A 24,046-nucleotide genomic window follows, 5' to 3' on the forward strand; every position below is an offset into this window, starting at 1 on the left:
CCCTCCCTCCCATGCCTGGCTCCCCTCCCCCAGCCAGAGTCCTCACCGTGGGGCCCAGGCTGCCCCGGGAGCCTTTAGGGCCTGGGGTGCCAGGGGGTCCTGGGTCTCCAGGGACACCCATCTCACCCAGCTGTCCTTGGTAGCCCTTGGCGCCCTGCAGTGGGAGGAGAGACAGGCTGTCATGGGCCCCGCTGGGAGGGGAGGGACGTGGCTCACCATGGCAGCCGGTGGACCCACCTTGGCCCCTGGCCGGCCCTTGTCACCTTGCTTCCCTGGTCTTCCTTCAGGACCCTGAAAGGAGAGGGGAGGAGGGAGCGAGAGGTGATGAGATCCGAGCGCTGGGGACACTGGGCTCCAAGGCTGTCCCCATGACCTTAAGCACCACCTAACTTCCTGGTGTCCCAGAGTGGGGACAGTGTGCCACGTGCCTCACAGAGCTTCAGGACCAGGGACACAGCAGGGTCTGGCCGTGAGGTCTCCCACGGGTGGTTGGTGTGCCTTCTGCCACGGCGGGTATCTATGGCGGGTCCCCCGTAAACAGGATCACGGCCGTGTGCTGAGCTCCCCGCGCACCAAGCACGTTCCACCCTCCAGTGACCCGACCGTGGCCCCAGTGAGGCTCTCCCGCAGACGGGGCAGCCCGGCTGCCCACAGGTCCCCTGCCAGTTCTGACCGTGGCAGGGCTGCCTGGTTCCTGGTCCACCTGGTTTCTACTCCCACCTCAGGTCCCTGTTGGGGACAGGAGAGGTGACTAGGGCCTCCCACCTCTGAGTTGTCACGCCTCACTTCCATGTCATCCCTGAGGCCATGTCCCGCCACGGGGTCCCCTTTGCTTGCTGTGCTGAGGGGCCCCTCAGGGGCACCCTGTTGGGAAGTCTGCCGTCCTGTCCTCTCCCCCACACAGCCTCTCAGCACGCTCCGGCCCACCCCGGGGGAGGGTCGTCACCTCACGAGGCACAATGTAGCGACACTGTACGGGAGGGGATGACTGTCCCCAGGAAGGCCACTGGTCAGACCACACCATGGCTCCAAGGACCGAGGCAGACTCCTGCATCCCAGGGCTCCAGGGCTCCGCTTCCTTGGGCCTGGTCCCCCTCTAATCAGGAAGCCCGCGCTGCCCAGCAAGGCCTCCAGCCAGCATGGAGGGGAGCCCGCAGAACCCAGCTGCTGTGGCCCAGGCCTGGGCCCCGAGTCCACTCAACTTTCAAATCGAATTGAAAACGTTAGGTCTAAATCAGCCTCGGCAGAGCCTGCCGCCTACTTGAGACCACTGGGGTCTGCGGGTCCCCATTCCCCATGGACGTTGAGTGAGCTCGAAAGCCAGGTCAAGCATCGCCAGTGAAAATGGCAGCACGGAAACCCCACGTCAAGCATTTCTAGCGCATTCCCACCTGAGGCGGGGTGGGCTGGGAGCGGGAGCTGCACGCTGGGTTTCAAAGACTTAGCACCAAAACAAAGAATGCAAAATAGCTCGCTAGTGATTTTTAACTATCGAGTCCCTGTAACTATCGATTCCTTGTGGAAATAATAATTTGGATTTATTTTTTTCTAAACAAATGTTATTAAAATTAATTTCACCTGTTTGTTTTTACCTTTTTAAAATGTGGCGACTAGAAAATTTTAAGTTATGTGGCTCTTATTATTGTTCTTTCCCTTCCCTCCCTCCCTCCCTCCTTCCCTCCTTCCTTCTTTCCCTCCCTCCTTCCCTCCCTCCCTCCTTCCCTCCCTCCTCTCCCCTCCCACCTTCCCTCCCTCCCTCCTTCCTTCCCTCCCTCCCTCCTTTCTTTCTTTCTTCTTTTTGTCCTGAGGATTCAACCCAGAAGCACTTGAACCACTGAGCACATCCCCAGCCCTTTTTATTTTTTATTTTTTAGAGACAGGGTCTCCTTAAGCTGCTTAGGGATTTGCTAAGTGCTGAGGCTGGCCTCAAACTTGTGATCCTCCTGCCTCAGCCTCATGAGTCCTCGGCTGAGATTACGGGCATGCGCCAACACGCCTGGCTCTGTACTGTTTTGACTGGACAGCACTGGACAGAGCCATCTCCAGGTCTCTTGCTTCTCCAGTAGTAAAATTCCAACAATCCTCATGCTGTCAGCCACCGGTCAGGCTAAAGAAACTGAGACTTGGTAAGAAGAGGTACTGTCTGCAGGCCGCCTGCACAGGTTAGAAGTGACGTGCACTGTCACTTCCTGGGGCATGCCTGGCCCAGGCTGGCCCTGTTGGGCCCTGGTGAAATTGTGGTGCGGTGGCTGGGAGAATCTGCCAGTGGACTGAGGTGACCACAGTGGCTGACTGGTTTCTTGTCAGAGGAAAGCATTGGGTCCCAGGGTCAGGGGACAGGAGACCAGGCCCTCTCCAGCTGAGAGCACCCCCGAGATGGGGAACCCCGAGAATGGCTGCAGCACCCAGTGGGCTAAGGCTGTGGGACTGGAATCGTGACTTTGGCTGGGCCCCACCCATGGGCAGTCAAACGTCAAGTACTAAGGGGACAAGTTCAGGGAAATGCACTGTGAGGCGATTCTGTCACTGTGCGCACATCACACAGTGCACCCACATAGCTAAGCTGGCTGTGACGTCACCAGGCGACAGAGTCCCCGGGGACCAGGGCACGTGTGCAGATCCTCATCACCAAACATAAGAACGTGCAGCAGGACTGGGGCATGCTCCGAACGGCCCTGACAGCTCGGGAAATTCTATTTTTAAATACTTGATTCTCTGCAGGCCACAGGCCGGGAAGTGTCTGTCCTGCGCCCTGAGGCCAAAGAAGCTCAAAAACAACAAACAAACAAACAAATGGGCCTCCTTGGCCTCAGGGTCTCCACGGCCTGGGGGGGGCCCTCTGCACATGCAGGCTGCCCCCTGCCCCCTAGTGAATGAACTGGGAGTGACAGCCAGACAGTGACGCTGGCATTGCTACCACCACTGTCACCACCACCACAGCACTATCACAGCCACTGCCACCACCACATCACCATCATCACCACCATCACCATCATCACCAGCATCACCACCATCACCACCATCACCATCATCACCACCATCACCACCACCACAGCACTATCACAGCCACTGCCACCACCACATCACCATCATCACCACCATCACCATCATCACCAGCATCACCACCATCACCACCATCACCATCATCACCACCATCACCACCATCACTGATATCATCACCATGACCATCCCTTCACCATTCACCATCATCACCATCATCACCACCATCACCAGCATCACCACCATCACCAGCATCACCACCATCACCAGCATCACCATCACCAGCATCACCAGCATCACCACCATCATCAGCATCACCATCATCACCACCATCACCAGCATCACCACCATCACCAGCATCACCACCATCACCAGCATCACCACCATCACCAGCATCACCATCATCACCACCATCACCAGCATCACCATCACCAGCATCACCACCATCACCAGCATCACCACCATCACCAGCATCACCACCATCACCAGCATCACCATCATCACCACCATCACCAGCATCACCATCACCAGCATCACCACCATCACCACCATCACCAGCATCACCACCATCACCACCATCACCAGCATCACCATCACCAGCATCACCACCATCACCAGCATCACCACCATCACCACCATCACCATCATCACCACCATCACCACCACCACCATCTACCATCACCATCTACCATCACCACCATCTACCATCACCATCTACCATCACCATCACCACCATCAGCACCATCACCATCACCATCAGCACCATCACCAGCATCACCATCACCATCATCATTATCACCATCTACCACCACCATCTCCACCACCATCATCACCACCACCACCATCGGCACCACCACCATCACCACCACCACCACCACCATCAGCACCACCATCATCACCATCATCACCACCACCATCACCATCACCATCATCATCACCACCACCACCACCACCACCACCATCATCACCATCACCACCATCACCATCACCATCACCACCACCACCATCAGCACCACCACCATCTCCATCACCATCAGCACCACCACCATCAGCACCACCACCACCACCACCATCAGCACCACCACCACCATCAGCACCACCACCACCACGACCAGCACTACCACTGCTGCTGTCACCCCCAGTCCCATCCACCACCAGCTTCTATTCCTCTCCTCCTCAGAACCCTCAGTCTTCGGTTCTGGGCGCTGCCTGGGGAGTCTCACTGACTCTTTCTGGATGAGAAGACCAAGGCTCAGAGGAGCGCAGTGATTTTCCTACAGGCACACAAGGGGGGCTGCTGAAGCCAGGATGCAGGTGCAACCTCTGGACTCTGTTCTCAGGGTATTTCTGCCACAGTGCCTGCCATCGTACAGTGTGATGCTCAAAACTCAGTAAAAGGGGTGCCTGGAATGTGGGACGTCAAAGGGATCTTAGCACATGTTTTCCCCTCCAAATCTTTCATGGTGACAAGGTGAGACCAGAGAGGGCAAGGAGTGAGTGAAAAAGTCACACAGCAAGTTACTGAGGGAGAATGGGGGCCAGCGACCCTCCTGCCGAGTCCCCCTGGCCCATTTCCCCGCAGCTGAGCCCAGCCTGGGGAAGCCTCTGGCATGGAGAGTCCGACCAAGTGCTGGAGTTCCTCTCCAGTTCAGTGGTGAGCTCATTCTGCTGCAGCTGTTAAGGGGGATTAGCACTTTGGTTCTATTTTTAGGAAACAAACATTTTCCCACAACCAGTTTGCTGCAGGCTAATTTGGATCTGCCCCAGGTTAGTCACTTCCATGCTCCAGGAGGGAAAGGGAATGTCAAGAATAAGCCAGAATGAAAGTGGGCTGAGGGGTGGGGAACAGCCCAGACCCTCCACTGGGAGAAGAAGGGGACTCACAGCCCGGGGGACGGCTACGACACGGGGTCCCACCGCCCAGCAGGCTGGTGCCGTGGCAGCGAGTTGGCCAGCTGGCCCTCCGACCCCCAGCACCCCAGCTCAGCTGTGGACACCCCTGGGCCCACTGCAGGCAGGTTGTGCCCGTGACCAGGAGCCCAGCGCTGGCCCGCCGCTCGCACACTCACCCGGACGCCGGTGACGCCAGGAGGGCCAGGGGGCCCGTCCTCGCCCTTGAGCCCTTCCTGGCCTTTCTCGCCACGCTCTCCATCGGGCCCTGGGTCACCTCGGTCCCCCTGGGTCGGGAAGGCATGAGGAGGGGAGAGAGCATCAGTCACAGGCCACCCGAGCCCAAGCCTCGGCGACCCGCGTGGAGGCCCGAGTCGCCTGAGTCGGGTGGCAGGCCTGGCCAGCACGGGCAGCGTCCCGCAGGGCGGCTGCCACGTGTCCTTGCCTGAGCTGGGGCCAGACAGGGCAGTGGCTCAGAGAAAAGCCAGGCCTCTGTGCACAGCCACCGGGAGGTCCCAGGAGGGGCAAGGTGGCAGACACGGTGACTTGGCCCCGAGGCCGACTCCCCGGAGACCGGGGACGAGATGAGGTCTTTCGTGGGGGACAGGATGGAACTCAGGATTGAACTCGACCCTGAGCCACGTCCCCAGCCTGTTTTGTATTTTATTACAGCCAGGTCTCCCTGAGCTGCTGAGAGCCTTGCTATTGCTGAGGCTGCCTTTGAACTTGGGATCCTCCTGCCTCAGCCTCTGGAGCGGCTGGGATTGCAGGCGTGCGCCACCCCCAGCTGGATGAGTCTTTATCAAGGAGGAAGCGCCATCTGAGGGACCACTCGTCACTCCTCAGCTTCGCTCGCCCCGAGGCAGCATGGCCACAACACACACCACACACCATGGCTCTGCTCGGGCGCCAGGCCCCGTGCAGCCACCTCGGCTGCAGGCAGCGGAGCGAGTTAGCGGTAAGCTGGGCAGTGTCCCCAGAGATGATGCTGAGGTGGCCCTCTGGGGCCGTGGCCTGCTCAGCGTGGGCACAGGGCACCCTGTCGGGTGGGTGGCAGCAGTGTCACCCGGCGCTCCCGTGTCTGGCCTCAATTCTGGATCCTTTACGGTCCGTAACTAACTTCCTCCTGGCCACGGCCTCTCGGGGCCCGTGTCCTTAGGTCCGGCTTTACAGAGAGGACACTAGGCCGAGCAAGACCCGTCGCTTGGCCTCAAGTAGCGGAGCTGGACTGGCCAGCTCCCGCCAAGCTCCTCTCCCTGAAGGCAGCTCTGCATAGTTACTGGGGATGTCACCAAAGTCCTCTGAGAGCCCAAGTCACAGGCTGCGTCTGCTCCCCGCCTGCTCTGGCTTTGCAAAGGGCTTTGATGGCCAGGTGGCCCTGAGCTTGCCGCTCCGCAGGGTCCTGGGGAAAGCAGGCTCCTCCAGGACGCGGTGGGGGCGCTGCCCTCGGCCCTGGGCAGAGCAGGCACGAGGGGTGAGGCTGGGCAGGGGCTGCAGGCGGAGGGCAGGGTCCGTCAGAAGGCCGTCACCCCGGGGTCTACGGCCGGGGCTGCTCAGGGGCCCCTGGAGGGTGGGGGCCTGCGGTCACATGAGTGGGGAGGGGAGCAGTCCAGCAGGAGCAGCGTGCGGCTTGGCCAGTTTTGTATCCTGACGTCACCGCGGATGAGGGACCCTGGCAAGGCAGTGTGGATGTGGAGGAGCCCAGCGGGGGCTGCAGGTCAGGCCAGGCCCCGGGTAGGCCCCCTGAGGTTCTCGGATTCCACGCACAGCCTGGTGCAGAGAGGGGCTGCCCCCCGCCCCCCCCCATACCCCTTGTTCTGAGGCCGCTCCTGGCTCGTCACCCTGGCCACCCTGAACAGGACCCGGTCCCAGGGCGACAGCGTCCTGCAGGCCTCCCACACAGCTGGGGTGCTCCTGCGGCCCCACAGAGCAGGCTCCGGGGATTCCGGGGACACCTGTGACCTCAGCGTTCCAGGCTGCCTGATTCCACTCTCCCCATTCATAGATGGGGAGACTGAGGCCCGGGGGGAGGTGGGACACCTCACGCCACGCAGTAGGCAGAGGTGGAGGGGAGAGCACACAGAGCTCCGGCTCCTTTTCAGCCCAAGGACCTCCGCCCAGGGACAGGCCTCCCTCGGCCCTGGGCTGCGCTCTTTACTGCACCCAATAGCCGGGTGACCCTGGGCAGTCTCCTTGTAAGAAAACAAGGATCAAGGGGTCACTGAGGGGCCTGAAGGACAGAGAGCCTGCAGAGAGCTTAGCATAGTGCCTGGGAATGAGGGTGGAGAGAGGGGAACTATCACTGGGCACCGTCACTGTCAACAGAGACGCTGGTCCAGACGCACTCTATAAACTGTCAAGTGCTGTCCACACCCAGAGGCAGTTTTCACCATGAAGGTGACGCCTGGGCAGACACCACAGAAGGCAGAGTCTCTCCTGGGATTCATGCAAGGACCAGGGAAGGTGCTGTGCATCTGAGCAACTACTCTGGTCCAAGGACACGGGTAGAATTAGTTTTGAAGGGAGTGAAAGAAGATGGAAAGGAATGGGGCCCAGGGACCTGAGTGGTGGAGGAGGAAAGCCTGGAGGCAACTGGCTGGGACCTCGGAGGGGCTGGCGGGGGTGATGTGCCCAGTGCCGGTCAGCCCTGGAGAAAGCCCACCTGAGGGGCAGAAGTGGAGGGGGGCCAGGCCTGGGCCAGGGTGGGGCTGGTGAGTCAGGGCTGCTGCCTGCAGAGAGCCCCTGCGTCCCTCTAAGGGCCCTGCCTTTGTGACTGCCGGGGACCGGCCGAGCTGAGCCAGGCCAACAAGCTTTGGCTCTGTGAGCCTCGAGTTTGAATCCTGGATCCTCCATTCGCAGCCTTAGACTCTGAACAGACACCTCTCTGCCCCCCTGTGAGCCTCAATCTCCCCACCTTTAGAACTGGGGCGCCCTGCAGCAGAAAGAGCTGCAGTTTGAAGCCAGATAGACCCAGATTTGGGCCCTGGGTTTGCCAGTTACTAGCTGTGTGTCCGCAGGCAGGCTGCTAAACCTCTCTGAGCCTCAGTTTCCTCTCTAAAGATATAACTTACCTTGCAGCAATGATGGAGGTGATTCATACAGAGGATTCAGCCGGTACCTGTGTCACTAGTCCTCCCTAAACAGTGGCCTGCACATCAACGCTGGTGGTTATTGTTTTTCTGATTTTTTAGGATGCTTGGAAGGCAACAGAAACCAAAGCCTGGGCTCTGGGCCCGGCCTGGAGGGCGCTCAGCAACCTCCCTCAGCCAAGAGAAGCAGATGTTTTAGGAGAAGGGAGTACGGACGAGTGGGAGGTGGTGACGGCCCCCAGCTCCACCGACCAGGCACCTGGGTGGGCAGGGCCAGGCTCCCAGGAGGCCACACTGACCGCAGAGGCTGTGGGGATGGGTTCTCTGGGAGGGCAGAACTGGACCTTTGCTCCCAGCTCCTGACCCAGAGGGCACGTACCTTCAGCCCATCGGGCCCTGCAGGGCCACCGTCACCCTCGAGACCTGGCTCTCCCTGGAAAGGGGATGAGAGAGACCAAGACACATTATTATACTGGGAGGGGTCCAGAGAGCCCCCCACCTTGGGCCAGGGGAGCACGAGGTGTTGGACAGGAGGAAAGACGGACACACGGTCAGGCCTGGAGCCCAGGAACAGCGGCCCTCGGACGCCCTCTCCCCCGTGGGCCGCCCCATCAGGAAGGGGCCTGCCGTGTCCTCAGGCTGCCCAGGGGCCGTGCTCAGGAGGACTTAATAAACCAGCAGGGAACATAAAGAAGTGGCCCCAGGGCCCCCGAGGGCTCCACAGGTCTCTCTTGGAGAAGGGACAACTGTGGACAGTTCTGAAGGACAAACATGTTCTCAATAAAATCCCTGGAATTTCAATGCCTTTGGACGCCCTGGGTTCACCCGAGGAGGCCACGCTCCTGACTGCAGGCCTTCTCAGAGGTGCTAATGGGCAAGCGCGAACACCAAGCGTGCACGTCCCCAACGTCCCCAGCCACAGAACGCTCTCCTCCACACTGGGGAAACGCTGGTGATGGGGGTGCACGAGGCCGGGAAGAGGCCTGGCCTGTGTCTAAGCTGAGGAAACCGAGGGTCAAGGAGGCTGAATGGAGCCCTTCTCTCCCTTCCTCGCCTGCGCCCACACGCCGTGGGCTTTCCAGGGAGAAGCACTGCGCTACTTACCCGCTGCCCAACGAGGCCCTGCTCCCCAGGGGTGCCCAGGGGTCCAAGGTCGCCCTAGGAGAAGCCAAACACAAGCCCATGAAGGCAGGTAGGACCGTCCCAGTCCTCGCAACCCTCCGCTGTTACCACTAGGGGGCAGGAGGGAGCTGGGGAAGTCCCTCTTCCCAAGGACCAAAGAGAATCATAAAGCATCAACCAGAGCCCCTACTCTAGGTCAGCCCTGGACATGGGCTTCCCCAGCACCAGGGAAGAAAGGCCATCACCACGATTATCATCTCCACCATAATCACCACCATCACCACCATCACCATCACCATGATTATCATCTCCACCATAATCACCACCATCACCATGATTATCATCTCCACCATAATCACCACCAGAACCACCACCATCACCACCATCACCATGATTATCATCTCCACCATAATCACCACCATCACCACCATCACCATCACCACCATCACCATCACCATGATCATCATCTCCACCATAATCACCACCAGAAACATCACCATCACCATGATTATCATCTCCACCATAATCACCACCAGAACCACCACCACCACCATCATACCATCAAAATCACCATCATCATTGCCACAACCACCATCCCATCATCACCACCAGCACCATCATCATGATTATTGTCTCCACCCCCATCAGCCCCTTCCAATTTCATCATCACCATCACCACCATCACCATCATTACCAATATTACCATTACCACCATCACCATTACCAATTATCCCAATTATCACCACCATTATCATCACTATCACCATATCCCAATTATCACCACCATCATCATGAGTATCACCATCAGCAGCCTCTCATTGTCATCACCATCATTATTATAACCATCACTGTCATCACCACCACCATCATCCTCAAAATCATCATCATCATGATTATCACCACCACCACCATCATCATCAACACCACCATCATCACCACCTTCCAATCATCACCTCCACTATCACCACCATTACCATAATGACCATGACCATCATTACTGTCATTACTATCACCACCATCACTACCTTCACATCATAATCACCATCACCACCATCACTATCACATCATCATCACCACCATCACCATGAGTACCATCTCCACCATCATCAACACCTTCCAATCTCATCAGTACCACCATCAGCACCTCCTCCTCCTCATCTCCACCACCATCACCACCACCTTCACCATCACCATTATCTTCATGGGTGATGGCGCACTGTCCTAAGTACTTTTTGCTCTGAACACCTCTGGCTTTCGCCACTACCCTGAAGGAGAGAAATTCTGGTCAGTAACCAGATCACAGTCTAGTGCAGGGCCCGTGTCTGGTGGCACACTCAGGGTGCAGATTGGAGTGGCCTGGCCTGGAGGCTAACCGACAGCTTCTTGCCCTTCCTGGAGACCGGGAAGAAACTCAGACCAGGGGAGGCTCAACTAAGAGTCACCTGCACCCTGAAGATCCCCAAGGGGTCCTTCTCAGGCTGGGACTTCCAAGCCCCACTCCTGCTGGGGTCTGGGGCACGAGGAGGAGGCGGAGCTCAGCCCTCCCCACCTGTCCCTACACGGGGGGCGGGGGTCACCATTGTTCTTTGAGCAAAGGTTCTGGAGCTAAGCCAAGCCCGACAGCCACAGGCCGGCCCAGCGCCCTCTTTGAATGACAGGGAGACTCAGGCACGGGGCGGGACTGGGGGGATCTGCGCCAGCCCGCGGCCCCTGGCCGGCTCCCCGGGTCGCAGGCCCTCTTCCAACAGCAGAAGTGGGAGCCCTCCCAGGCCCAGGTTCAGGGGGCAGCTGCTTCTTGGCAGGTAACGGGGGACAGCAGTGCTGAGGCGCAGGTGGCATCACAGCCCGGAGGTGCGGCCCCCCGACATGAAGCCTGGCAGGTGCCAGGGAAAACGCTGCCCGGCAGGGGCAGGGCGGGGCTCTGGGCAGACGGGCACCCACCGTGGCCACCCCAGGCCCTGCTCCCCAGCAGGAGCACAGAGAGCCCATTATCCCAGGCACAAGAAACTCCTGTTTCCTTCTGCAGGTGGGGTGGGGGACACGGACAGTGGCCGCTGGGCGCTGGTCTCGACAGCCATTTTTCTCGTCTTTCATCCCGCCTCACCTTCATCCCTGCTTCCCCTGGAAGGCCGGGTTCTCCCACTGCACCTGGCGGCCCCTGCAAGAAAATGCCATCAGTCTCTCCTAGAGCAAGGGCCGGCCCCTGGTTGTAAGCAAGGGGGTAACTGAGGCCCAGAGAGGGCCAGGGATAGACTCAGGTCACACAGCATGAGAGACACAGAGACAGAAGCAGGCAGCAGCTTCTGGGAGCCTGATCTGGGGCTAGGGAGGGTGGCTGGGCCCAGACTGGCCACACCTTAGGACTACCTGTAGCTGCTGGACCCTCTCCCTGCCCACGAGTGTGGTTTACCACCTAGGAGCCCTGGGCAAGCCCAGGGGGGGAAACTCATGGTTCACCTAAGGCCTGGGACAAGGCCACTGTGAGCTCAGGGCTGAGCGGTCAAGCTCTTCTCTGCAGTGGGGCCAGGACAGGACAAAGGGGCACTTCGTCACCCCGGGCATGGCCTTGGCCTCGCATACACCCCAGGGCTTGGCTTTCTCCTCTGGATAAGGCTGGGAGCTCTGAGGCCCCTCTGCTCCTTGCTGCCTGAGCCTGTCTGGTCCCACCTCTGTGCCGGCTGAATTTCCAGCAGGGGGGACGCGGATACTCTCAGTGAGGCAAAGAGGCCCTGCAGACCCAGAGGGCCTGGGCCTGGGAGCCCAGCTCTGGCCTCTGCCTCTGGCTCGGGTCTCCCCTCTCTGCAGGGCCTAAGCTCCAGTCTCAGCACACAAGGCTCCGCCATCTCCCTGGGCCAGGCCAGGGACGGCAGGAGGGTGCCCCTAGGAGGAGGCCGGAGGGGCAGCAGGAAGGACCAGCAAGGGTGCCCAGCACTCACCTTGGGTCCCATCTCTCCCAGAGGGCCCATTGGTCCCTGGGGTCCCTGAGGGCCCTGGAAGACAGACACACAGACACACAGTTGGGAGAAGCCAGCTTCCTACCACATGGGCTGGAGTGGCGGGGGAGGGGAGGACCAGCAGGTCCTGGGACGGAGCAGCCCAGCCCGCAGCCCAGCCCGCTCCAGCCGCACTGCAGGACCCTAGAAGTCCAGGTCCTCAGTCCCAATCTCCTGTGGGTCCCCCAACCACCTGCACCCTCCCACTCACCCACCAAGCCCAGCAGGGCTGCCCTGGGGCCCGGGCTCTGGGCCTGGCTCACCCTGATCCTCTGCCCCACAGACCCCCACCTCTGTCCTGGACAACCCAGCGCTCAAAGGGCCTCTCTCTCATCCAGCCCTGGGGACAGAGCCTCCTGCCCACCCTAGTGCCCTCTGGGGAGGGCCCAGGCACTCACTCAGCTCTGGAGCCGCCCTGACCCCCCCTCAGCAGCAGCACTGGCCCGGCAGCCTCCCCAGGAATGAGGACACCTGGGCAATCCCCCAAGCCCAGCCCCTGGCATCTCCTGACAGCAGGTCATGCTCTTCAACGGCTCCCTCTCTTTTAGGACAAAGGGCCGATGCTGGCCATGCCAGCCACCTCCTGGCAGCCCCTAGTGTGCTGACCGGTGTCCCCGTCTGTTCCCTCCCCGCCTTTCTCTGTGCTGCAGTCCCCCACACACCTCCCATCTCCTCCCCACCACAGATGGGCAGGGCAGGGGCAGCTGCCCCCTCCTTGATGGCAGAACAGGCTGCAAGGAAGTGCACGGAGGCCCAGGCATGGAGTTTGGGCAGGGCTCTCGCCCCCACCTGGGCCTGGCCCGGGGACAGTGGGGCCCAGCACGGTCCCTTTCCAGCCCTGCTCCTTGTCTGGCCCACACCCCTGGTGGCTGGTCTGAGACCAGTGCAAAGGTGTCAAGAGGGTAAGGGACACTGACCGGTTCTCCTGGGAGGCCCTTGGTGCCAGGGGGGCCTGAGGGACCCGGGATGCCCTGCAGAGAGAGACACAGTGACCACAGTCCCTCCCCGCCATCGCTGCACCTGCTCCTGGACCTCAGGTGAGTCACGCAGGTGTCCTGGGTCTTCCCCACCCCGCAGGTGTGATCCCATGTGACGGGCAGGGAGGCAGAGACCCAGGGGAGGACGCATGCTGCAGGGGCTGGAGGCCGTGGGGTCTCCGCAGCAGGCCAGGAACCCGTGGCTACTGCGCTCCACCCAGTGCCCAAGCCCCACGATGAGAACGGTCACTTACGAGGAAGCCTCGCGGGCCCGAGTGGCCTCGCTCACCAGCCGCGCCCTGGAAGCACATTTTGGGGTCATTAGAGGCACACATCACAGAGCGGGGAGTGGGGTGGGGGCTGGCGGCCGGCCAGCGTGACCTTGGCCTGACGTACCTGCTGTCCAGGCTGGCCGGGTCTGCCCCGAGGTCCCGCAGGGCCCTGCAGGAAGCGGAGTGCATACAGAGAGGGGGGTTCATGGGAGGACCCTTCCCCAGGAGGCACCCGCCTCACAGAGAGACCACAGAGTCCTCCCCTGTCCCCACTGTGCAGGCGGAAAAGCTAAGGCCCGCAAAGGATAGGCTTTCCACAGCCATCAGGACCCCGTCCCACTGACAGGGACGTCAGATGGCCTCAGCTCAAGGAGCCTGGTGAGGCTGGGGCCCTGGGGTTCAGAGGCACTGTGATCCCCTCCGGCTGGCCCTCCCCTACTCTCTCTTCTCTGGGCCTGCGGGGACAGGAGGACAATTGGCCTTGGGGATGGCCTAAGCCTCCCCTAGGACTCTCTGCTGCCCCTAGGGGAGGTGCTGGGGAAGGACAGCCCTCTGGCTTTGGTGCTGGAACCCCTGCCCTGGGTGGGGGGGGGGGGAGTAAAGGCAGGACACGGCTGGTACCTTCAGGCCCCTGGACCCCTGCTCCCCAGCGGGTCCGTCCGGTCCTCTGGGACCCTGAAAAAGAAAGAAGGTTCTAGCACAGTGGACGACAGTGGTCTCCTCAGGCGGGGAGCCAGGATGGCGGGGCTTCCTGGAGCCTAGGCCTTTTCCTGCACAAGCCTGGGCATTGCCACCTGAGCCACGTCACCCTTGGGTGTCAGCCGAGATGGCACCGCAGGCAGCATGGCCAGGGAGACTCAGCGAGAGGCCCCACCTTTCCAGACCTTGTGCGGGGGGTACCAGCTGACCCACTCCCCACGTGGGACTGAGGATCAGAACAAGAACCATGAGGCCACGACCCACAGCCAGGGCTTCACACCCGAGCACCCGCATGGCGGAAGCAGGCCTGCGGGGAGGCTGAGACGGACCGGGGACCTGTGGCCAGATGTGTGAGCTGGGCCAGCTCACAGAGGAAGGACTGGCAGCAGGAGGGGGCAGGAGCAGGGCCACTGTCCTCTGGAGCCCTGGGCTCAGTCCCCTCAGGGGGAGGTCCTGGGGGCAGGGGGAGTCCTGCTCTCAGGTGCACAGCTGGGAACACCAAGGCCCCTCAGCACCTTAGCAATGGTCTCTCCTTCAGGGTCCCCCATGGGGACTCCCACAGAGTCACAGGTGGGATGGGGTCTCCTAGAAAAGGTCCCTGGGGAACAGATCAGTGTTTGTTCTGTGGGGGACAAAGGGTGCCAGGAGGAACAGCCTGGGACACTCCTCCAGACCCCAGGACGGGGAGCGTCTGGGTGGAGGAGGCTGAGGAATGGGGAGGAAAAGCCACAGACACACAGGAGGACAAAGTCAACCGAGAACTGAGACAGGAAAACTGTTGATCCACCTTATCAGCTGCCTGGCGCTCCCAAGGAGGGGCCCTGAGGGGTCCTGGTGTGGCCTGGACCCTGCTGCCCTCTGCTCACCATAGGAGAGCAGGGAGAAAGTGGTGAACCGGTGACAATCGTGACACTAAGAAGCCACAGCAGCAGCAATAGAGAAAGCCAGGCCACAGTCTTACAGATGAGGAGCCAGGTCTGCATGGAAGTCAATGTGCCTGTGGCCCCAGGGCCACCAGGGAGAGCTGAAATTCGAACCCAAGTCAGCTGGAGCCCACGTCATTTCCTCCCCAGAATCCCTGTTGCTCAGTGGGGGGGGGTGCCCATCATGGTGGGGGGCAGCTGGAGGAGCTGCGGGAGGTGCTAAGAGGGCCACGTCTGGGGGACCCTGCTGGGGGAGGCCAGGGCAAGGCCAAGGCCTGGCTCAGGGGCAGGGCCAGTCTCGGGAGGGAGCAGGAGGCTCTCTCTGCTGCGGGCCTGGGTTTCTGGCAGAGCCTGCCCTCTCACATAAACGCTCCAGAGGCCATGTCTGCAGTCCCGGCCTCCAGCCAGGCCTGGGTCGGACTGGGCGGGGGTCCCTGGCCACCTTCAGCCCTCGTGAGGAACGCTAAAGGAGGAGTGGGAGACTTGGGGGAGACATGCGGGTTCCGCCTGCCGCCCTGGGAGGCGCTGGCATGTTGGGGACATTCGTGAAAGGACAGAACCTCTGGGCCATGTCCCTGGGGGGCCTCTGTGGCCACCCGTCTACAGAGGAAGAAACAGAGGCTCAGAGGGGGAGGCTATTGCCACAGCCCACTCATGGCCACAGAACGCGGCCCTAGCACCTGGATCTCAGGTCCTCGGCCCCTCTGAGCTGCACGCCTGAGCAGGTGGACAAAGCCTCCAGGAGGTTGGGAAACCGGCCTGAGGCCCCACATCCGGGAGGCGGGGAGGCTGAGCCCCTTGGACCCAGAACCCTCCGGCTTTCAGCTTCGGCTGGTGGGCACCGCCCGCAGCTCCCTGCCCAGAGCAGAGGGTCCAGCCCCCACCGGCGGCCCCCAGCGGCGGCCCCCATCCCTCAAGCTCCTCCTTCCCAGGGTGGGAGGAGGGTGGGCAGGGTCTTGCTTCCCTCCCCGACCTAGTCCCCGGGCACTGTGGGGAGACTGAGGCCCAGAGAACAGCGAGGCCTTGCAGGGTCGGGCAAACCGGAGCTGGGCAGGCCTGCCCAGGGGGAGCTCTCCCCCACCCCAGGGCCTCTCTGCCCCACCCTCAGTGGCCTGGGGGAAGGGCCCAGGGAGGCTGCTGGGCGGGGCCTGGGGTGATCCCACAGGTTTGGCATTCCTGCCGAGCCCCCTGGGAGAGGGGCTCCATCCCTTCTCTCCTCTCAGTCCTGGGAACTTTGATGTGGTCAGGAGCCTGGGTTTCCTCAAGCAGGAGAGAAATTCCTCAAGGCTCTGCTGGGAAAGGGTGGTGCAGACGCTGGGGAGCGGGCGGGAGCTGGAGGGGGCTGAGCTGGGCAGCTCACCCTCCAGCTAACAGGCTTCCCGGGGCAGAGGGAACCTGGCTGTCCATGGGCCTCTTCCCCTTGAAGACACCAGGACACGGGCACCGGGAGGGGCCCTGTGGCTGGAGGGCAGCGCCTCTTTATCTCCCCTCTCTCTCTGGGTCCAGCTGCTCAGGCCATCGGGTGCAGGGGGAATTTTTGAACTAGTTGGAATCCAGCCAAGAGTGGACAGCGATCCTATCCCCTGCGTGGCGCTGGGTATCAGGCCCAGCTCCCGTTCCAGCTTGTCTCCTCTTCACAGCGAGGCTGAATGGCCTGGCACCTGCTAACGGCTGGCAGAAGGAGACCCTTCTACCCACCCTCCCTGCACGATCAAGAAGGAGGCCAGTCCAGTATGTAAGACAGCCAAACTCCCTAGGTTCAAATCCCAGTTCCACCCTTTTCTAGCTGTGCAACATGAGGCAAGTGACTTAACCTCTCTGCACCTGCTTTCTCCTGTGTAAACTGGCAATAAGATAGCACCTAGCAGGCAGGGTAGTGCTGAGAACTGGATGAGTCAGTGCATGTGAAAGAGACTGCCTGCAGGGAGCGTCAGTGATTGCACCAGGCCACTGTGCTCAGGCCAGCTCTGGTCTTCCTTGGCTCCCCACTACCCTGAGAGCAGGCCTGTGACCTTTGAGCCCTGTCTAGCATGGTGCCTACTAAGTCCTGGCCCACCCCTCTGCCTGGAGCCCGGCACTAGCTCAGGCATCACCCTCTCCCCGGCCTTCCTAGGTGCCCCGCCTGGCAAGGCCGCCTCAGGGCTCCCAAGGGGCCTGTGCTTCCACCCCGCACGTTCTGGCAACCCCACAATCCATCGCCCGGCTCTGCCAAGCCGTGTGCGTGGCCTGATGCCCGCCTGTTCCCCAGCGATGTCTCTGGGGCCCCCGTGGTGGTTGGCACATTGCAGGTGCCAGTCAAAGCGTGGCTGCAGGAAGGAGCGAGGAAATGAGCTGAAGGAAATTGGAACCAGGGGCCAGCTGTGCCCACGGACGAGGCCCAGGGCCAGGGCCAGCCCGGGACCCTCCCTAGTCTGTTCAGAGCAGGGAACAGGGACGAGGCAGTGGTCTGCCGGGGTGGCCCCATCCCAAGTGCTCCCTTCCCCAGTGTCTGCCCCAGGATCTGAGCCTGACTTACCCGGCGTCCCTTGGGGCCCCTCAGGCCTGGGGGGCCTCGAGATCCTGGAGGACCCTGTGGGGAGGAACACGGTTTAGAGAAGTCCTTCTCGGAGGTGAGAGCACTCGGGGGCAGGAGAGAGGGGCAGAGCTGGGAGGCTGTAGCCTCCACCAGGTACCATCGGGAGCCTCCCTGCCTCCACCCAGTGGCTGCAAGCTGAAGGCAGGGTGCCTGCCCATTGGGAAAGGCAGCCAAGGGCCACAACCTCCGGCCTGGGCCAGTGTCCTGGGCCTTTCCACCATCCTGGTGGCGGGCAGGAGCCCATCTGGATGAGCCGTTCCCTTCTTGATTTCAAAATCAGCAATGACAGGCTGTCGTGACAGGGGTGACAAAGGTCTCTTTAACTTCGCAGTTCCCTTTCCTTTCCTCAGCAGCCACCAAGTCCTGTCCCTCGTACCCCATCCAGATTCCAAATGTGACGCTGAACAGGTTTCCCCTGGGCAGGAAGAGTCTTGAACCCCGTCCGAGGAGCGCTGGGAGGCTGGGAGGCCAGGCAGGTGGGAGAGGACCAAGGGGGGAGGGCAAAGGGGAGGGGCAGAGAGAAGGGGGCGGGGGGAGGGGGCAGAGGGGAGGGGGCAGGGGGGAGGGCAGAGGGGAGGGGCAGCCCCAGCAGGACGCCCCCATTCTCCCAGCTGAGGAAGTGACAAGAAAAGCCAGGGGCACAGGAGAGGACAAGGAAACTTGGGGGTTTCATTCTCCGAATTCTCAGCACCAGGTCCTACAGGGACATGTGCTGGGGCAGAGGAACCGGAGAGTGAGGGAGGCCCATAGGCCGCGACTGCATCCCCCAGACAGCGGGAGCCCTCCCCTCAGTGCGATCCCCAAGGGGCTGGCTAGCTCCTCTTCCAAAGAGGGGACAGCCATGTCCCCTGCAGGTCCCAGGGAGAAGCCAGCCCCCTAGGTACAAGAGGACAGCCGCAGCCACAGCACCCAGCAGACCTCTGACTGCAGCTGCAGGGTTCGGGGCGGTGGCTGTCCCCACTCACCCCTCGGCAGAGCCAGGGGGCCATGGTCCCCGACGCAGCCCAGGGCTGGCGGGAAAGACTGGGCCAGAGGAGCCCACTCTCCGAGGCCAGGGGTGCTCCTAGGAGGGCCGGCGGCTCCAGGCAGAAGCAGGAACCAAGTGCTGGGCAGACCTCCCATGGCACGGAGGGCCCATGCGATTCCCTCTGCCACTTGCTGGCTCACTCCCTGAGCCGGTCAGTTAAACTCAGGCCTCAGTGTCCTCCTCTGCAGGAGGGGGAGGGGAGTCCCTGCCTCCTGGCATCGCTGAGGACGGTCCTCAGTGAAAGGTAGCTATCCATTCTCGAGAGCAGAAGGTCAGACCTGGAGACTAGACCCAGCTGGGGTCACCAGGTCCCCCTGGGCAGGTCCCAGGCCCTTCCACCTGCCCCACCCCCAGTTATGAGGCTCAGACTTGACGGACTTCAATGGGCCGGAGCGGAGGTGGACACTGAAGGGACTGGAAACGCTGACCAGAGGGGAAGAAGAGCTGCCAAAACCTCACTCTCGTGGTGACAGTCTGAGAAACACCACTAAAGGGGCAACTGCCACAGTCAACAAAATGTCACTGCCACTTGCTGAGCCCTTGGCAACTGCAGGAAGCTTGCTTAGCGCACACCACCCACGAGGCCGGGTGCTTCCCGCGGCTTCTCACACTGAGGTAAGATCACACTCCCTTGCCGAGGAGGGAGCCCGGGTTCAGAGAAGCTGTGAACACTGCCAGCAGCCACACAGCTGGGCAGGCGGGGAGCCGGGGTTGGGCTCCGTGTCTGCAGCGGAAGCAGGGTTTCCGGGTCCCTGTGCTCTAGGCACCTGGCTGGCCAGCAGGAGCTTCAAGAGACCCAGAGGACTAGTCCCACGCTGGGGCAGGGAAAGGTCAAAGGTGACCTTGGCCTCACAAAGTCTGGGCCACCCCACTGAACAGATGGACGCACTGAGGCCGGTGGAGAGAGAAGCGAGTGGAGCGGGCGGAGATGCAGAGAAGGCCTGTGCCTTCCCGCCGTGCCCGGCCTGATGTCCCACCCCGCCACTGACCATCCACCTTGTCCCTGTGACTCCTGTCCAGGCTGCCCTCTGGCCCAGGCCCAGGGTACAGAAGGTGGAACTGATGATGACTCCCGGGCACCTTGCCCTTGGCCTTTGTGCCGTCCGGGGGGCCCCCACGCAGCTGGACTCCATCCCTCCATCTCCAACACGGGGAGGACGACTGGAGTCCAATCTGGCGCCTCAGCTGCCTGGTGAGCTGCACCCAGCCGAACGTTGGTCCTCTGACGCCCACCAGGAGTGAGGCTCCCAAGAGCTGATCTATTTCCTGCCAGTGGGCACCTGTAGGTGCGCCTACCTACACCGGGCACAGCAGGTGCGTGGAAGAGCCAGGCACTGGCTGGCCTGACTTCCCGAGCCTGCCCTGGCTCAAACCTCAGAGGCTGCCCGCCTTTGTCATGCGGCCCCAGGGAGCTCCCCAGTTTGGGTCTGCAGAGCCCTGGGCAGCCGGATCTCATCCTTCCTGGCTCTGTCCTGGGATGCAGGCCTGGGCAGGTCCCCTAGCCCACCCCAGTCACCTGCAGGAACCCTACCTGGGAGCAGGCTCCCAGACCTGAGCCCTGACCTTGGCCAAAGCCAGCTTCGTCCCTCGGATTCCATCTTCATAAGCAGAGGGACCCAGGCAAAGACCACCTGCTCTAAATTTAAGCGGACCCCCCAGTGATCCTAGGGGAAGGGCCCCAGATCTAGGAGTTCCTGGCTCCCCGTCTTCCTGTCTGCCCACCACCTCTGCCTTGGGGTCCTCAGGAGCACCCCAGCTTCCTCAGCAATCAGGACGTCGGGGCCCCCAAGGCCTGCACGTCACATGGTACTTCCCCAGTAGATGAGTGAATGGACAAAAGCAGTGATGGTGACCAAGCTGCCCCTGAGAGGCCACATCACTCCGTAGGGACACGAGTTCACAGTCTGTTTTAACCTGCAGTCACACAACCATGACCGTGGTTACTTCCTGGTTTTCAGATGAGCAAAACTTGGACTCAGAGAAATCCAAGGATCTGCCCCCAGGACATGGCCATGGAGGGCGGGGCTGACCCTCCAGCCCAGCTCTGTCTGACATGAGGCCGGGGGACTCGGTGTGCTCACTAGACAGTGGGTTTGCACCCAGGAACAGGGGGCTCTGCTCACCGGGGGTCCAGGCTCTCCGGGGGTCCCAACACCACCTGGCACTCCAGGGTGACCCTGTGGTGGAAGCAGAGGAAGAGAGGGGTCAGCTGTGGCCTGGGCCTGTCCCTCCTGCAGCCCTGCCTGGCTGGGCTAGCCTGGGCCGGAGGGCAAAGACCAGGCCTCCTGGAGGGACAGGAGCTGGTGGTCCTGAAGGTCTTGGAGACGTGGCAGGTGGGGAAGGAGCAGGGGGTCACCCTAGGCTGCGACAGGAGAGGGCCAGAGGAGGCAGACTTACTCCTTACCATCACCCCCTTGGGTCCGGGTGCGCCTGGGGGTCCTATCACGCCTCGGTCACCCTGCAATGGAGACAGCAATGCAGAGAGGTCATAGCTGTGGCTGTGGGTGACTGTGGGGGCAGCTGCTGAGGGCCTCCCAGGGGCCCACAGAGGGGCAGGGACTGGGCCACTGTCTATAGAGAGTCCCTGCCCAGCTCATGGACACGTCATCCAGACGGGGAGCTGAGATTCCTTCAGTGGAAACCAAGACAAGTCCTGGGAGGCTGCGGCCAGGGCCAGGATGGTGACAAAGGACACACCAATGACTAGCACCTTCTCCCCTTGACCCTGACCACACTGTGCGGTCCTCATTAGGCCTGGCATCCCCTGGGCTGGACTCACTACGGCAGAAAGAGTCACAGAACGCCTTCCCTCCACTCCGCTCACCCCCAGGCCACACTGAGATGAGATACTGGAGGATGGGAGCCCACTCCCTCCGTCTCGCCCAATCCAGACTGAGGGGCTGCGAGGGCTGGGGCTGCGGGCACAGCCAGGGCGGGAAGGCAGGGCCTCTGAGCTCACACCCCGCCTCTGTTGATGCTCAGTCACACTTCTTGTCTCCACCCAGCCAGCAAGAATTTATTGAGCACCTACTGTATGCCCAACACTCTATGACAGGCCCCGGATGTTCAATGAGGAGCAGAAACATACAGATTCCTCCCACCCACAAGGCAAGACACTCAGTGTGGCAGGGAGATGACAGGACCCTCCAGAAGAGGTGTGGCCTGGAGCACTTGCTGGGAGGGAAGTCACAGGGCCAGGTACCACCATGGGAGGTGGCCCAAGAGCTGTGGGTCACTAAGAGTTATCCAGGCTGAAAGGGCGGGGCGGGAGGGACAGGGAAGTGTACCTGGCCAAGGCACAGGTGTGTAGGTGAGGAGGGAGTGGAACAACTGAGCAACGGGACAGCAGGAATTGGCTCTGGTGTCACAAGCTGGGTGTGAAAGCTGCCAGCCCTGCCGGACAGGGTTGGGGGCACACGGGACCTTTCTCTACTTTTAGTTATTTTTTTTTTCAATTTCTTATAAGTCGGTAATTATTTCAAAATAAAAAGTTCAATTTAAAGGAAGAGGAGGATAAGGAGGAAAGGGGCAGCAGCCAGAGTGTCCCAGACAGAGTGACAGAGGCCGGCACAGCGCGAGCCTGGAAGTTAGCTGGGGCCCCACGAGGGTGGACCTCATTTCCCGGTCCATTCAGTGGGGACAATACTGGCTCGGCCAGGGCTCTGCTCTGGGGACCAGATAAGCTCAAAGGAAGGCCGTCTCCTGCAGGGGACGGGTGGGACACGGGAAGGGGAGCCGCAGGCTGCTCTTGAGAAGTAGAGAGGCCCAGTGGGCAGATGTGGCCTTGGATAATGAAGGCCCAGCTCCGCCTCTTACTACCCGGGCACGTCAAGCACATCACCTTCTCTGATGGAGCCTGGGTCACCTCACCTGTGAGAGCTGCAGGGAGCTACCGAGGTGCCTGAGGGGAGGTCCCCCCTCATCTCTCTACAAGATGAAGCTCCCTCCGTCCGTTGCCCACCCCAGAAAGTGCCTGCAGCCCAGGCCACAGGCATCCCTGGTGGTCACACAGAAAAGTCTAACTGTGCCTGTGGGTAATGACAGGGGCCCCAGGGGGTGCCGGGAAATGGGAGGCAGGCACTGGTAGGGCTTTGAATGCCCAGTCCAGTGAGAGGCCAGCAGGGTCTGAAAGCCCCGGGTCCAGGCGCCCTTGGCCTTGTCCACCTCAAAACCCTCCGGCTGATGGCTGATCGCCCGGCAGCACTTACCTTTTCTCCCACGATTCCTGGCTCCCCGACTAGACCGATGAATCCCAGAAGACCCTGGCGGGCGCGTTCATGAAAACAGAGGACACAACATGAAGGCGGAGTCGGCTGAGTTTCCATGGAGACAGTCTGCACTTCCCCTCCTCTGGAGCTCAGGCCTCAGGTCCCCTGGTCCCCTGCCTGGGCACTCCAGCCCTCGTCCAGCCGGCTGGGGCCACAGAGGAGAGCACTGTCTCCCTGGGCACGGTCCTCCCTTCCCTCGCTGCCAGATGGTTCTGATTTGGGAGCCAAGCGGGGCCGCTGCCAGCATCCCTGGGAGTGCCACACATTCTTCCCGCGCCAGAAGCAGGCCGGGAGGCGGCCACGTTTGGAGAGCTGGGGGCTGGGGGGGGGGCCTGGGCTGTTCTGGGAAGAGGCCATCTGTCCCCACCTTTGGGGGCTTTGGGGCTGTTTCAAAGAGAGAAACAAACCCGCTGGCTGCGATAGAAATACCGTAACCACATCTGCCAAGACCTGATTGGAATTTGGAAGACGGAGGCCTCTCGGATCTTCTGAAAGGCTCCCTTATCCCTGCCTGAAAGGACACGCGTGTGCACGCACACACACACCATGGTCCTCTGGCTCTTTTTAACTTCTCTGGGCGACAACTTGCCTCTATGTTCCAGGGACTCTTCTAGGTGGCTGCAGGCCCTGCTGTCACCCTAGAGGGCAAACGCTCATATGTCTAAGACAGGACACCGGGGCAAGTCCCCCAGGAAGGCACCAGCTGCTCGCTCAGGCCCACTCTCCCCTGCTAAGGAAAATGTGAGCAGAGGGCTCTGCTGTGGTTCAAGTGCAAACAGGGCTGTGTAAGAAGCCAGATTTGCAGCCAAGAGTTTCCAGGAGGAGCAGGAAAGATAGCGGGGAATGGATTTGTCCCATGAAGACCTACGACCTGTCCCCGCAACTCTGGCCAGAGTAAGATCAGACTCAGAGCTGGTACTAAAGTGGAGGTCACATGCTCAGCAGGAAAGCCGGTCCACTGCCCCTGGGCCAGGTAAGAGGGTCACCTCTGAGACCCACACTTCCTCCCCCAGACGGTTCTAAAGTGGCAATTTCAGCCGGGAGTGTACATGTCTTGCTCTGCCACCCGGGGTTGACACTGTGGTCAGTGTGACTCCAAATCCCATATGCCTTCCTCAGGACCCCTAGGCCTCTGAAGCTCATGGCCATGAGGAGGGCCCGTCTCCCTGGGCTCCCTGGGGAGGGGGTTCCTGGGCAGGAAGGGAGAGAGA

At 61.2% G+C, this 24,046-nt stretch overlaps 1 protein-coding gene across 1 annotated transcript in view; it reads right to left on the reverse strand.

Moving 5' to 3' along the window:
* Nucleotides 1–24,046, reverse strand: part of Col27a1 (collagen type XXVII alpha 1 chain) — a 122,646-nt gene that overhangs the window by 22,042 nt on the left and 76,558 nt on the right. Inside the window, exons 25-39 of the mRNA XM_076845632.2 lie at nt 22,776–22,829; nt 20,972–21,025; nt 20,691–20,744; nt 17,481–17,534; nt 13,965–14,018; nt 13,468–13,512; nt 13,326–13,370; nt 13,012–13,065; nt 12,038–12,091; nt 11,206–11,259; nt 9,084–9,137; nt 8,359–8,412; nt 5,070–5,177; nt 238–291; nt 47–154 (exon numbers count right to left, since the gene is read on the reverse strand). Of these exons, the coding sequence (XP_076701747.2) occupies nt 47–154; nt 238–291; nt 5,070–5,177; nt 8,359–8,412; nt 9,084–9,137; nt 11,206–11,259; nt 12,038–12,091; nt 13,012–13,065; nt 13,326–13,370; nt 13,468–13,512; nt 13,965–14,018; nt 17,481–17,534; nt 20,691–20,744; nt 20,972–21,025; nt 22,776–22,829 (900 nt within the window). The remainder of the gene's footprint in view (nt 1–46; nt 155–237; nt 292–5,069; nt 5,178–8,358; nt 8,413–9,083; nt 9,138–11,205; nt 11,260–12,037; nt 12,092–13,011; nt 13,066–13,325; nt 13,371–13,467; nt 13,513–13,964; nt 14,019–17,480; nt 17,535–20,690; nt 20,745–20,971; nt 21,026–22,775; nt 22,830–24,046) is intronic.

Source organism: Callospermophilus lateralis, chromosome 2 (assembly GCF_048772815.1).
Source record: "Callospermophilus lateralis isolate mCalLat2 chromosome 2, mCalLat2.hap1, whole genome shotgun sequence".
Lineage (NCBI taxonomy): Eukaryota > Metazoa > Chordata > Mammalia > Rodentia > Sciuridae > Callospermophilus > Callospermophilus lateralis.